We start from the raw sequence: 14268 nt of genomic DNA, 5'->3' as shown, positions 1-14268 counted from the left end.
CTTCTAATGACAGGGGATGTCAGGCATCAGTGGAGTGAATGGTGACATGGGGAAACATGGACCAAAGGTACCTAGTATCCAAATCTGCCAATTTATATTGATAAGATTGTAATTCAAACCATATGCACAGCATCATTGATTGCACTTGCATGGTCAATTTCTGTCATAATTCAATTTTGTTGGTTTATTGTAGGGAGTGCGGGGAGGCATGGGGAGACAGGGAGAGATTGGTCCAAAGGGTTTCCCGGGACTTAAGGGGCCCAAAGACGAGCCTGGAGATAAAGGAGAACCAGGAGAGCAGGTGAGGCTGATTGATATCTTTCTTTCTAGAGAACATCTAAATTGTTCATTAAGATGACGGTCTGAATGTCTCTGTCGGGTCCAGGGGCCAGAGGGTCTTCCTGGCGACAGGGGTCCCCAAGCGTCTCCTGGATTGAAGGTAGGAACACAGACACATGTGAACTGTGGTGTTGATATGTCTTTGGCAACATGACATAAGTTGGTAAACATTTTGGTTGATGTTTTTTTTTACTCATCCCTACTCTTAGGGTTTGCCTGGTGAGGTGGGGCCTCAGGGAACTGTTGGCCCACCAGGACCTTTGGTAAGTGCTACAATAACATTTTAGACCTTATATACAAATGAAACACACATATTCCAATATCTTCACCAGAAATAAATGTCTACTGATGACGTTTTAGGATAAGTCAACATTACCTTTTTGCTCTTCAGGGACCAAAAGGTCAAACAGGCCCTGAGGGGAGACTAGGCCAGAAAGGTCAAAAGGTCAGGTTAAGCTTCACCATTCACCTGTCTTTACATCTACATATATAGTATTTAGCACTCTGTCCCATTCTGACATCCTACCTGTATCAAAGGCCATATCATAATGTCCACTTAGTGTAGTATGTGATTGTAGGTATTTCTTTTTGTCAGGGGTATGATGGTCGAAATGGGTATCCAGGAAAGACCGGACACATTGGAAGGAGGGTGAGAATTACACCATTGCTTATTCAGTCTCTTTTTCATATGGTAAAAATGTATCGTTCCAACTAATATGGATCTTGATTCTTCATTTGATTCTAAAAAGCTGTTTTTGTTTCCATGTAAGGGGAATAGAGGAAAAACTGGAAGCAAAGGCTTAGGTGGAGAGAGAGGAGAAAAGGTAATCACTATTGACTGTGAGAAAATCTGGCCCGATTTTGCATTCGCCATTTTTTAACCTTTATTTAACTAGGCAAGTCAGTTAAGAACAAATTCTTATTTTCAATGACGGCCTAATGGGTTAACTGCCTGTTCAGGGGGCAGAACGACAGATTTGTACCTTGTCAGCTCAGGGATTTGAACTTGCAACCTTCTGGTTACTAGTCCAACTTTCTAACCACTAGGCTACCCTGCCGCCATAACATACCATATAATGTTTCTTCACCTTGATAATATTTTGCAGGGGTGAGAGTTTGTGTAAGGTCAATGGGGCATCAGATTTTAATCAGGATTTGACCTTTCTTTGGCCTACAGGGAAAGAGGGGAGATTTTGGTTCAACCGGGCCTCCAGGAAGGCAAGGGCCTTATGTAAGTTATTTGATCTGTTTTGGAAAGGCTGTGTGCACTTTTCAATGCCAGGAGGATTAGCTGTATAACTCAATCACTGGGTCCCCAAAACTCTGCAAATAACGTCCCTTGTTTCTCTCAAAGGGGACACCTGGCTTACAAGGAGAGAAGGGTCTAATGGGTGGACCAGGTATAGAGGTAAGACCTTGACTGAAGCCTCAACAGGATTATGATATGATTGAAGAAGTACAGCACTTTGAGCTCATTTTATGTGACACTAATTTATTTCCCCTAAATTTACAGGGAGAGAAGGGGAAGATGGGATTAACAGGTCCTCCTGGGGGTCAGGGGTTGAAGGTACTTTTGAGCTCATTTATCCCAAGAAGCATATTACACTTGAGTCAGATGTACTAACATTTTTAATGTAGATTCACTATGGATGCATTTTGCCTCCATCATTCCCATGTTCATATCCCTATACATTTCCTGTATATAATAATGGACCCAGTTCCATTATGTATTGAGTCAGTTGAGTGTCTGTTTCAGGGGACACAAGGCCCTTTGGGTCAGACAGGGAGGGCTGGCCTAAAAGGAGAACAAGTAAGATGCACCTTCTAGTATCTGTCCGTCTAGTGTGTTCTGACTCAGTGTTCTGTTAAGTATTCATCATTAATCGTGGCAATACTATTGAGTTGTATTAACAGTGATTTATGTGTGCTGTCTTTGTAGGGAGACATTGGTCCTCATGGGGAATGGGGGACCCCAGGTCTACCTGGACTGCCTGTAAGTTGTCCTTTTTCAGAAATATGGTACTGTTATTACCCATGTATTTATGAAAATATAGTAAACATACTTATACAGGAAAAAAAGTAAATGCTAATGTGATGAATTTTCTCTTTCTATAGGGTTTGTTTGGAGAAAAGGTATGTGTATAACAATTCTCTAAATACAAATACACACATTTGTTCGGTTTTTATGCATACCTTTGTGTCTTGTCAATGAATTATTTGGAGATTGGGGGATTGACTGAGGGCACTGACTAAATTTGCCTAATTGTCAGGGTCTAAAAGGATTTGCTGGAACAGCAGGTCCTGTTGGAGTGAGAGGCTTGCCTGTGAGTATGACCCTACTCACATCACAAAACATTACAGTAGCAGACACTTTACATCTGTTTAATGAAATCAAAATAATTCCTGACCCAATCTGGCAACCCAGGGCAATGAGATTAACTTAGATATTGTGTTTGTTTTTCCTTATTTATGTCAGGGCCTCCCTGGACCTCCTGGCCCCCCTGGAACCTCTCTGAATCTCTCTCTGGCACAACTCAAGGCAAGTCGTTGGTAATCTATCCAAGCACATATAAATACTTCCATTTTGAAACTAAAGCCATTTCAGCAAATTTAGCCATAACTATTTATATTACAACACCTCCTTGTTTCACCCCCTGTCTGATCAGGACCTCATGTACCTGTCAGACAAGCCCAACTACCTCCTGATCCAGACTCTGCTGGATTTATTGCACCAAGAACTGCACTTGCTCATAGATCCACCAGACGGCACCAAAGAACACCCGGCTACCACCTGCTTGGAGCTCTGGCTCTCCCAGCCCAACTTCACTAACGGTATGGGCTTCTTCCACAATGTGAAGACTTCTCTGTTATATTCTAATACCACAATATTGGTATCAGATATTTCAAAGCATCTTAAATGTACAATATGCATATTGGATTTGTGTGTGAGCGGTTGTACAGCAGCAGAGAGATGGAACCCTGCTCAGTTTCTGATGTAAAGGTTGTTACATGTTCCAGGGATGTATTACATTGATCCTAACCAGGGCAGCCCAGCTGATGCCCTTCTGGTGTACTGTGACTTCACTGCAGCACCAAAGACCTGTCTGTCTCCGCTGCAGCCTCAGGTACTTGCACACACACTTCTGGCTCTGGGACCCACTGAACCATAGATCTTATATAATATGGTAATAACATATGCTAAATGTTTGTAATAACATATGAAATACATTCGAACTTCAGGTGCCAGTAAAAGCATGGCTGAAGGATTCTGGGACAAATAACTCATTTCATTGGTTGAGTTCAAAGGAAAAAGGCTTTCAGGTAAGCCTCAAATCCAATCATGATTCTCAAATCGAATCAAATCAAAGTTTATTTGTAAAGGATACAAAGGATGCAAAGGATACATGTGGTGTACACAGTACAATGAAATGCTTTTGTGTTTCTGGTTTGATTTCCTTCCTTCCATGCCCTCTCCCAGTTTGAGTATCTAGGACCCGATGTGGTGCAGATGAGATTCCTGAGGTTGAACAGCAGGCTCACCAGTCAGAACATCACCTACTCCTGCCAGCCTGGGAACATACAGGGACCAGGCGAAAGAGAGGTGAAGTTCCTGGCAGACACACAAAGACAGAGTTACCTGGGGACATTACAAGATTGCGTGGTATGTTTTTACACTACCCTATAATGATTACCATGTACTGTATTAGATTATGGTGGTGGTGAGGAGGGAAGGCTGTTGAGAGATGGTGAAGAGAGTCACTTCAATCCTTAATGTCCTTTGTGTTTCACTTGGCAGCCCTCTGAGGAGCTGCATTCCGGAGGCCGTCGTGAGGCGGTGTTCCAGTTTGAGAGTGAGGACTTGGATCTGCTTCCCCTGAGAGATCTGGCAGTGTTCGGCAGCAGTGACCTCACACAGGAGTTTGGATTCACTGTTGGGCCTGTGTGCTTCAGCTAAAGGAAGAGAGACACTCTCTAAGGACTGATAAAAGCAGAGACAACAATGAGACAACCACCAGCCAGTGGGGAAATGACCCAGAGAAACAGATACAGAGAAAGACATCAGCATCTCTCCTCTTCTCATGACATTCTTGTTTATTGCTAAGACAAAGTAGACGTACCAACCAACAGGAAAAAGTGTCTCTTCTCTATCCAAAGGTTGACCAGTTACAAATATGAACTGGTTAGTCTATCCATTTTCAGAGGCCAGTGATATTCTTGAGAGAAATTATCTTTGTATTTTAGTTTACACTGATTTCACTGGTGATATTGAAACATGCTTATTTATGTAATTGGTTTAAATGACCGAGGTTTCTTTAAATGCTAAAGGTTGCTATAATTATTTTTTCACGTTACCCATTCTTAATTCAGGTATGTTTTTGATGAAGAGCACTGTGGTTTACACATTAACCTTCACTGCTGCAATTTAACAATGTGTCCCAAATTGGAGACATAGCTAAAATCTCTATTTTATGAGCTCCGTGCTCACTCTACGTCATTATATACACACTATACCCTTACATCTGCAGTTAGAAACTAAGAAACATTCCAATATTGATCCCTTGGTTTTGACTATTATTAGGAACTATGACAATGAATTCTGTCTGGTGATAATATTGTATGCATTATTGCATCACCTGATAGATGCAGTAACCTAATCACCATTTCTACCATTTGTGAAATTGTGATGTTTTGATTTCTGTTGATACAGAGGAACAATGCAGTACTGTAAAAAAAATAATAATGTGTTTTTACGTTTTTCTTCAGTTTCATCTTTGTTTCAAGATATGTATTTAATTGTGTGATTTACTTAATTTATATGCTGGCCATTTTCTTTGTTGTTTTTCTTTTTAAGTTTGAATAAATAGCAATCATTCATATTCTCATGTTTTGTATTGTGCCCCAGAGATAATAGTACTTTTGTTGTTAGACGGAAATGTATGAATAAATGAAGGGACTGTACTAATTAATTCCTAATGAATTGGTATTGTCATATGGAATATTACACACCATTTATTGAGCACCCAAACCATTTGAAAATAAGCTATTTTATTTTCAGTAAAACTTGAAACAATTGAAAACGATGTGATTTGACTAGATTCGAATGAAAATTAACTACTGATGTTTCATTAAAAGTAATCGGACGAAGTGTTGATTTGAGAGAAAGGCGTGTATTTACAATGTATCATCCTCAGATTTGTATCAACGAATGTATTTTGTTGCTTCCGCTCTGTTCGGTCAGGTTACTTTTTCTAGCACTGAGCGCGTGGCATGTATAGATATTGCATTGCTGCTCTTGGGTAGAGAATCGTTCTCTTCAAGGTATGCAATCATTTTAAACGAACACTTGCCGTTTTCCTGTTAGACATGCTCATCGTTTGTAGTAAATTAACTTTACTCGTGTAACTGCTTGTTTTTAGGCTGTAGGCCTCGTAATGCCTCGGTCTATAGTCGCTTTGTGAATCGGTCAAGCTTCGCTCAAGATCCAGGACATTGGAATTGTGAGCTCTGAAGAGCACGAGATACCATACACTGTTGAATAAAAGGTAAAGCACATTTATTTCTAAATTCAACGTCTTATTTTAGTATACGTTTTGATTGTGTTAGCTTGCACATTGTTTTTGTTTGCGAGGATGTTTTCAGTCGTAATTATCAGGGGCGTATGCATTACGCAGATTCTGTTGGATAACGTTTCTTAAACGGAACGAAACGGGGAGGGACCTGCCTGAATTTGTCCAATAGAAACTCTTGTTTTGCTCCCGTTTGGTTCTTACACGGTAAACGGTTTCCGTAATGAATACATCCCAGCTGTTGCGAGTAGACTTCGGGCATAGTCTCCTCTAGCTAGCAGATTGAAACGGGCTAATGTGACGCTCCAGTAGCGGTTACAGGATAGGTACTGTTTGGAGAAGCACAGAGCATTTTCGACCAGCCTTTTTTTGGGCCAAACATGTATCTTCTAAAATTCCCGTGTCCAGTTGCAAGTGGTTTGTTTGAATTTATAAAATGCTCCGATATTAAAATACATGTTTTGTGCCAAGTGATCCAACAATGTGTACGCAGCCATCTTGTCTAATTCAAATGTTCTCATTGAACAAAACAACCGTGTCATCATGGCATGCAGCACTTTGGGGTGGTCATCCACCTGTCTCAATGAGGGGATTTGATTCATCTGAACCGTGTAGGCGTTTTGCACCGGGTGAAAGTTGATTGCGTTCATTTTGGAACCGGGCTGCTCCCTGGCATGAACAAGGTGCACTGTTCAAAGCCCACAGTCTGCTCCACACAAACGTTACGTAATGAGTAGTATTTTGTGTTTTCTCATGCAAAAGTGATTTGCTTTTGAAATGAAACACTTGATCTGCCTTCCCAATGAATGGATGTTCCCCAATGCTGGAAGGGGGCCCGAGTGAAAAAAAAGTTTGGGAACCAGTGGAGGCTGCTGAGGGGAACGAGGTGGCTGTTGATTTCAGCGCACATATGGGTGCACACAGTGTTGAGAACCAGCTGAGCACTCGTTTATGTCCGGATTACGAAATGTATACAACACACCACTAAAGCTATATAATACAGGTAGACTAAGCCTAACTACAGTAATAGATGCATGAAGAGTGTGTCCCTACGCCAAACAGTACCTACCCTGAGCATCACATTAGCCTGTGACAATCTGCTAGCTACCTCTCGTCAGCTGGCATACAGTATCTTAAAACTCATTTATTTATTTTCAATGCTAATTTGACCTGTTTGGGAACAAATGTAAGCAATATTTTCAATAGTTAGGTCAATTGGCAGGCTGCAAATAAGGAAAGACCGTGACAATAATGTAAATATAACAATAATATATGCCATTTAGCGGACACTTTTATCCAAAGCGATTTACCAAAGCGTTGTGTGTCTACATTTTACGTATGGGTGGTCCCGGAAATCGAACCCACTACCCTGACATTACAAGTGCCATGCTCTACCAACTGAGCAAAAAAGGACCAGTCAAGTACTCACTAACAATAATTGGCTGTGATTGACAGGAATATTTTCAAACATGTCATTATTATCAATAAAAGGTTTGTAAATGAAACGGCATTGCTTTGTTTTCAGATATTATGCTTTATTTGTCAATTGAAACAATCATAATTGTATGCTATATCCTACAAACATTTAGTCCTATTTATGTGTCCTCAATATTGAAAGTCATTTGGTCTAATAAAGCACATTTCTCTACAGTTGAGTATGTATAATTAGAGAAGGGAGTTTGTGTTGCCTCTGCTGTCATTTCTAATTTGCAGCCTACTTTCCTCCTCTAGCATAGAGTCTATGACTTCACTGTGGGGTAGGCTGGAGACATGCACTCACCATCAAGGAAGGAATTTGTGTCTTTAACCTTCACTGGAAGTGGCAACTATAACAACAAACAGTGGAGAAGACAGTCCTGCTGGAGGGTGAGTGAGTGCTGAAGGAAGTCAACCAACCTACTTATCTTAATCACAAACTCTGATCTGATGACTTACTATGTATGCTTTGCAGTTGATTGATAGGCTATACTATATATCCCACTGAATGTTTTATACCGCAAATGTAGCATGACATTTGTAATGGTTTACTAACTTGAATGGAAAAAATGCCCCGAGACACAATTATCATCATATCCATAATATCATGTGATTGTCACTCCAACAGAAAATGACTAGCTCAGACCTGTCACTGTCAATCTGTGGAGATATGACACCAGGATGGTGATGTTTATCCGAAGAATATGACAATGCAGTGCCTCTGTATAGTACGTAGCAGCGTGGTACTGACAGTTGATCAGACATGTTGCACTGTGTGACATTCAGTGGTTCTTCTGGATTTCTTTCTTCGTGTGACTCTCTCCTGACAGACAAGCTGGTGCAATCAATTGTAGCTGAGTTTTGGTGTTATTTACTCTGCTTACTGCTTTGTCATTTTCTAATTCATCCAATTTGCACCCATTTCTCCACAGAAATGGAAACAGTTATCCAGATTGCAGCGCAACCTCATCCTCTTCACCGTGGCTCTCATGTTAGTTTGTGGGATTGCCACTTACCCCACTGTCACAGAACACTTCAGAGGTAAGGCCAGCAAAAAAATATAATTGTTATGGTGGTGGGGACTGTTTTTGAGGCACCAGAGACTGAACATCCTTCCCTATGTACCTCCCAGGCCTTACTGTTGTTGTGAAGGAAGATGAGGGCCATGTTCTGAAACTGGTCATCCCTGAGGTCCTACCTGAGTCGGATAAACAGAACCAACCACTAGTACCAGAGCCACCTTCAGAGGTTGGTACATTCCACTCCTCTAATACTAAAGCTAGCCTTTGGCTGTGAGAAATATGTGCAGTGATACATTCAGTAAGCAGTGTTTTTGAAGCATTTCCCTTAACATGTCTTGTCCTTCAGAAGCAGAAGAGGCCACCCCACAAGCGGGGGCCACCCGGCCTGCAGAACCGTCTGCAAAAGAAAGGCACCGGGTCAGATATCCAGGTGAAGGAGAATCCAATTCAAGAAGCAAAGAAAGCTGACAAAGAAAAGGGAGAGAAGCCACTTGTTAAGTAAGACTAGTCTCTAATCAGAGGAGATGACTAATGGATAATGGAAGTCAATTTATCTCTGATACATAAGCCTTTATTGCATGCATGGGTTAGGGAAGCGATGGTGAGGAGTACTCTGAATAGAAACTAAAACTCTGTTCCAAACATATAAACATGTTTTCTGGTCTTCTCATCTTGACCGGCACCTATGTGTGTTTAATAGGCGTGGGGCCTTGATTGAGGCTGACCAAGCCACTGAAGGAGGAACTGCCAAGGAAGCAGAGAACAAGGTGGCTGTCCCAGCGGTTGAGCAAGGGGACCATTCACACGAGCCAGGTCTGTACTGTGTGTGTGTGTGTGCAAACCCTCCATAGCCCACCCTTCATGACCATTAACAAGAGTTTGATAGAGGGCAACTAGCGCTTTGAGAGGAAATGTGCATGGTCTGAAAGAGATTTAGTTATTTGAAATAGAAGTAATTCATTTATAATTCTTTAGATGGTAGTTAATTATCTTGGCGTGTGTGTTTCAGAATTCGATAGGCTTGAGGCAGTACGAGATGCTTTCAGACATGCGTGGAAGGGATACAAAGAGTTTGCCTGGGGCCAAGATGAGCTGAGGCCCATCTCTAAGTCTTATGGAGAGTGGTTTGGCCTGGGCTTGACCCTGATTGATGCACTGGACACCATGTGGATCCTCAACCTCAGAGAAGGTACTTCAGTGTTTCCCCTAGGATTTTTTTACAGCAGCGATGGCAAAGTTAGATGTTTTTAAAGCTAATTTCCTGCAATTCTACACATTTTGCCATGGGGCTGACAGAAATGTGATCAAAGATATGTATCTCCATTATCTTTTCAACATACTTTATATCTGGTTTTAGTCGTTTTAAGTTGACACATATTTTTTTTACGACCCCTAAAATTACCCCTCCCCACCAAAAAAAAATATATACAGTATATTATTATTTAAATCATATATTACAGTATTATATTATAAATATATACCGTATATTATTATATAAATTGTTTATTTAATTTGGCAGCGCCACTGCTGAATGCATATAGGGAAAACGCTACTTATATTCATGATCCAACTTTTCTTTGTATCTGCTATATCATAGAGTTTACATGGAGTTAGACCACTAAAGTTGTGGTTGGTCTCTTTTGGACAGAGTTTGAGGAGGCTAAGACCTGGGTGTCAACGGAGCTCTCCTTCAATAAGAACGTTGATGTGAACCTTTTTGAGAGCACCATCCGTATCCTGGGCGGCTTGCTGAGCACTTACCATCTGACTGGAGACGCTCTGTTCCTGGACAAGGCTGTGAGTCACATGCAGACAGAGCGACATGCAGACAGAGCGACATGCAGACAGAGAGACATGCAGACAGAGAGCTGGCTGTTACTGTTACTGCTGCTGGGCCTCTGACATTTCCTCTTCCACTCCTTCTGCCTCTGAGACCCTTTCATGGGATACTGCTAGGTCTTATGAGTTCTTTCGTGAAATAACTTGTTTTTCTGTGGGAGGGGGTCTGGCTAGGGAAACATATTGATCAGCCTTCTGTTGTTCTTTTGATGACCTTGCAGAAAGATATAGGAACGAGGTTAATGCCTGCCTTCAACACCCCGTCCAAGATCCCCTACTCAGATGTGAACATTGGGAAGGGTACGGCCCACCCCCCTCGATGGACGTCGGACAGCACTGTTGCTGAGGTCACCAGCATCCAGCTAGAGTTTAGGGAGCTGAGTCGCCTCACTCAGGACACACGCTACCGGGTAATATTCACAAGCAATGTTCTAGTGAAAGGACTCAATTAATGTCAGCCTTCTGGACAACGTTTGATTCCACATAACTTTATCAATAATCTCTGACAACACTTTAAGATAGAATCCTTAGTTGCTACATCAATTTCTGGACTTATAGATTAATGATGTATACGTAATTTGATTATTGAAAAAGATAACTTATAAATGTCTTACTTATTATTCCATCAGAACCCCCAAATATAAGCTTGTTTTACTCCAATGTTTGTACATAAAGAAGAAGTAAACAAACACTGTATATCCTCAACATGATTAGAATAATTTTCCTTGCATCCATAGCTCTGTCTATGAATTTGAGTGGTTACATTTACCCAGGTGCATTCCTCAGCTTTGTACCAAAACAGAAGCAGGGTGACTGCTTCGTTGGTGATTCATTTACGGATTCTAGCTTTAACTTACATACCCCCCCCCCCCCCCCCCCCACACACCTCCTTTCTCATCCAGGCTGCAGTGGATAAGGTCATGCAAAAAGTCCACAAGCTGGAAGGGAAGCAGGACGGCCTCGTCCCCATGTTCATCAACACCAACAGCGGCCAGTTCACCCATCTGGGGGTCTTCACCCTGGGCGCACGAGCAGATAGCTACTACGAATACCTCCTTAAACAGTGGATACAGGGAGGCCAGAAGGAGACGGAGTGAGTTGGAGTGGGTTTTCTAAACACTTTTCCTGTCTACTTTTCTCGAGGCTGTCATGGGGTTGAGGCTGACACTAATTCACAGAGTCAGGTCTAGCCACTAGATTCCTACTCATCTTGTCTAGGCTCCCTGCTAAGTACTGGAGGCAGGCAGCAGAGTTGTCACTGTTTTAGCTTGCTGTCATGGTTGACAGTCCTAAGCTTGATCTCCTCAGCTCCCTTGATGTAACTGACATGACTTAAACAGCCCGTCTCTCTGTTACCTGCAATTCTGTGTGGATGTGGCTGAATGGCTGTATGCCGTATCAGGCTGTGCACAAGACTATTCATGACTGTCTGGTAATATTTGCTTAACTTCATGCACAACTAGGTCTTCAGAGCTACTTTATAAAACATTTATCCTCCGTTGGAACAGCTCTCACAGACCCAGCGCAGCTTGAGGACTTTGATGCTTGAGGACAGATTTGGTTCTTGTGCTATGTTTAAAGTACTTGTTTGAAATTGTATTTTTATTTCATTGGCTCAGTGATCTATCAGTTGGCGTTGACACTAGATTCTATGGGACACTTATCAAACAATAATAGTAAAAGTACCATTCAGCTGATGTTTCTCAGTATTTGTACAGTTATTAGCCATATTCCTTTGTCAAGCCAGTAGTGTTTTTATACAGAGCAGTACACATGGACTGGTGGAAGTACTGGTCCAAAGTGTTTGGCTGTAATGCTGTGTCTGTACGTGTGTTTGGCTGTAATGCTGTGTCTGTACGTGTGTTTGGCTGTAATGCTGTGTCTGTGCGTGTGTTTGGCTGTAGTGCTGTGTCTGTACGTGTGTTTGGCTGTAATGCTGTGTCTGTGAGTGTGTTTGGCTGCAATGCTGTGTCTGTGCGTGTGTTTGGCTGTAATGCTGCGTCTGTGCGTGTGTTTGGCTGTAATGCTGTGTCTGTACGTGTGTTTGGCTGTAATGCTGTGTCTGTACGTGTGTTTGGCTGTAATGCTGTGTCTGTACGTGTTTTGGGCTGTAATGCTGTGTCTGTACGTGTGTTCTCCAGTGTTTGGCTTGTAACGCTGTCTGTGCGTGTTTTTGGCTGTAATGCTGTGTCTGTGCGTGTTTTTGGCTGTAATGCTGTGTCTGTACGTGTGTTCTCCAGTGCTTGGCTGTAAAGCTGTGACTGTGTTCTTCAGATTGCTGGAGGATTACCTGCAGGCCCTAGAGGGAGTGAAGAAGAACCTGCTTAAGAAGTCATCTCCTAACAGCCTGACCTTCGTAGGGGAGCTGTCCCATGGTCAGTTCAGCCCCAAAATGGTTAGTATACGAACTATGCACACCAGATGAGTGTGGGTGAAAGAGCTGATGTTATCTCTAAATCAACGGAACCTCAAGATTTTCTTTGAGGGAGGTTTGCACCCTGTTTAAGGTTGGGTATTTGAAGCCCAGTTTCACCCAATACTTAAATATTATCGCTTTGATGAGTCAAGGCTGTCAACCCCTAACCAGCTGTAATTCCCGTTCTTTTCCATTAAAAGATTGTGGGCTCTATTCTGCTACATGGACATTCTATTGCTCCACTGACTCCCCAACCCTGTCTGTCAGGACCACCTGGTGTGTTTCCTCCCTGGGACCCTGGCTCTAGGGGCCCACCACGGCCTGCCAGCCGACCACATGGAGCTGGCCAAGCAGCTGATGGAGACCTGCTACCAGATGTATGCCCAGATGGAGACTGGCTTGAGCCCTGAGATCGTCCACTTCAACATGCACGAGGGAAGCATCAGAGATGTAGACGTCAAGGTGGGTATACAGGGGTGTGCACTTCCCCTGCAGAGATATTATTAAACAATACACTACTGAAGTATAGTTGGGTTTCTGACCCTTTTATTTTACTGCTGTGAAGTTTTTCATGGATATGGTCAATTTCCTATGTGATTGTTTCTTGTGTGTGTCTGTCTGTCCTCTTCTCAGCTTGCAGACAGACACAACCTCCTTCGCCCTGAGACGGTGGAGAGCTTGTTTTATCTGTACAGGTTCACTAAGGACAGGAAGTACAGAGACTGGGGCTGGGAGATCCTCCAGAACTTCAACAAGTACACCAAGGTGAGAGAACACCGTCACTACCCAGCCTAGACTACTGTTAGTAAATTAACCAGCCTGGTCTCAGATCTGTTTGACGTGACAAGGACCATAGGAGTTGTCAAGACGGCACAAACTGATCTGAAACCAGGCTACAGAGAAATGCAATGAGATATTCAGTCTGTGGTTATTGAGTGAGTATTTCACCAGAGATTACAGATCCTTCTCTTATAGTGTGTGTTATATTGGTCTGTCTCCCTTCAGGTTTCTACTGGTGGCTACACATCCATCAACAACGTCCGGGACCCAGAGTACCCCAGCCCCCGGGACAAGATGGAGAGTTTCTTCCTGGGGGAGACTCTCAAGTACTTCTACCTGCTGTTCTCAGATGACCCGGAGCTGGTCAGTCTGGACAAGTATGTGTTCAACACAGAGGCCCACCCCCTGCCCATCTGGCCTTCTGCTGAGTGAGCGATACACCAGCCAAGTCAACGGGATACATGCACTACTGTTCAGAAGTCTGGGGTCACTTAGAAATGTCCTTGTTTTAAGGAAAAGCTTTTTTTGTCCATTTAAATTAACATCAAATTGATCAGAAAAAACAGTGTAGACATTGTTAATGTTGTAAATGACTATTGTAGCTGGAAACGGCCAATTTATTTTTATGGAATATCTACATTTTTGTATTTTTTTATTTCACCTTTATTTAACCAGGTAGGCTAGTTGAGAACAAGTTCTCATTTACAACTGCGACCTGGCCAAGATAAAGCATAGCAGTGTGAACAGACAACAACAGAGTTACACATGGAGTAAACAAACAAGTCAATAACACAGTAGAAAAAAATAGTCTATATACATTTGTGTGCAA

The 14268-nt window shown here is 42.3% G+C and overlaps 2 protein-coding genes across 4 annotated transcripts in view; both read left to right on the top strand.

Annotated features, from left to right (window-relative positions):
• si:dkey-61l1.4 (collagen alpha-1(II) chain) overlaps window positions 1–5216 on the top strand; it is a 29696-nt gene extending 24480 nt beyond the window's left edge. The window contains exons 36-55 of the mRNA XM_036980266.1: window positions 14–67; window positions 194–301; window positions 386–439; window positions 549–602; window positions 731–784; window positions 935–988; window positions 1110–1163; window positions 1517–1570; window positions 1694–1747; window positions 1853–1906; window positions 2096–2149; window positions 2279–2332; window positions 2455–2472; window positions 2610–2663; window positions 2816–2878; window positions 3006–3171; window positions 3358–3464; window positions 3580–3660; window positions 3818–4000; window positions 4136–5216. Coding sequence (XP_036836161.1) covers window positions 14–67; window positions 194–301; window positions 386–439; window positions 549–602; window positions 731–784; window positions 935–988; window positions 1110–1163; window positions 1517–1570; window positions 1694–1747; window positions 1853–1906; window positions 2096–2149; window positions 2279–2332; window positions 2455–2472; window positions 2610–2663; window positions 2816–2878; window positions 3006–3171; window positions 3358–3464; window positions 3580–3660; window positions 3818–4000; window positions 4136–4294 — 1533 coding nt within the window. The 3' untranslated portion in view covers window positions 4295–5216. The remainder of the gene's footprint in view (window positions 1–13; window positions 68–193; window positions 302–385; window positions 440–548; window positions 603–730; window positions 785–934; window positions 989–1109; window positions 1164–1516; window positions 1571–1693; window positions 1748–1852; window positions 1907–2095; window positions 2150–2278; window positions 2333–2454; window positions 2473–2609; window positions 2664–2815; window positions 2879–3005; window positions 3172–3357; window positions 3465–3579; window positions 3661–3817; window positions 4001–4135) is intronic.
• A 260-nt stretch (window positions 5217–5476) lies between these two features.
• man1b1b (mannosidase, alpha, class 1B, member 1b) lies at window positions 5477–14046 on the top strand. 3 transcript variants are annotated; one of them, XM_021605602.2, is made up of 15 exons: window positions 5478–5658; window positions 5757–5882; window positions 7638–7772; window positions 8315–8423; window positions 8515–8630; window positions 8751–8902; window positions 9105–9217; window positions 9414–9593; window positions 10053–10201; window positions 10465–10653; window positions 11146–11336; window positions 12518–12638; window positions 12927–13121; window positions 13293–13424; window positions 13665–14046. In XM_021605602.2, exons 3-15 carry the CDS (start codon window positions 7677–7679, stop codon window positions 13869–13871), a joined length of 1950 nt encoding a protein of 649 aa, XP_021461277.1. In that variant the 5' UTR covers window positions 5478–5658; window positions 5757–5882; window positions 7638–7676; the 3' UTR covers window positions 13872–14046. The 3 variants fall into 3 exon arrangements, with proteins under 3 accessions (XP_021461278.1, XP_021461276.1, XP_021461277.1); XM_021605603.2 differs by having other exon boundaries at window positions 5477–5882; window positions 8754–8902; XM_021605601.2 differs by having other exon boundaries at window positions 5477–5882.
• Window positions 14047–14268: the final 222 nt, after the last annotated feature.

Source organism: Oncorhynchus mykiss, chromosome 6, assembly GCF_013265735.2.
Source record: "Oncorhynchus mykiss isolate Arlee chromosome 6, USDA_OmykA_1.1, whole genome shotgun sequence".
Lineage (NCBI taxonomy): Eukaryota > Metazoa > Chordata > Actinopteri > Salmoniformes > Salmonidae > Oncorhynchus > Oncorhynchus mykiss.
This window is presented reverse-complemented; position numbering and strand designations above follow the sequence as displayed.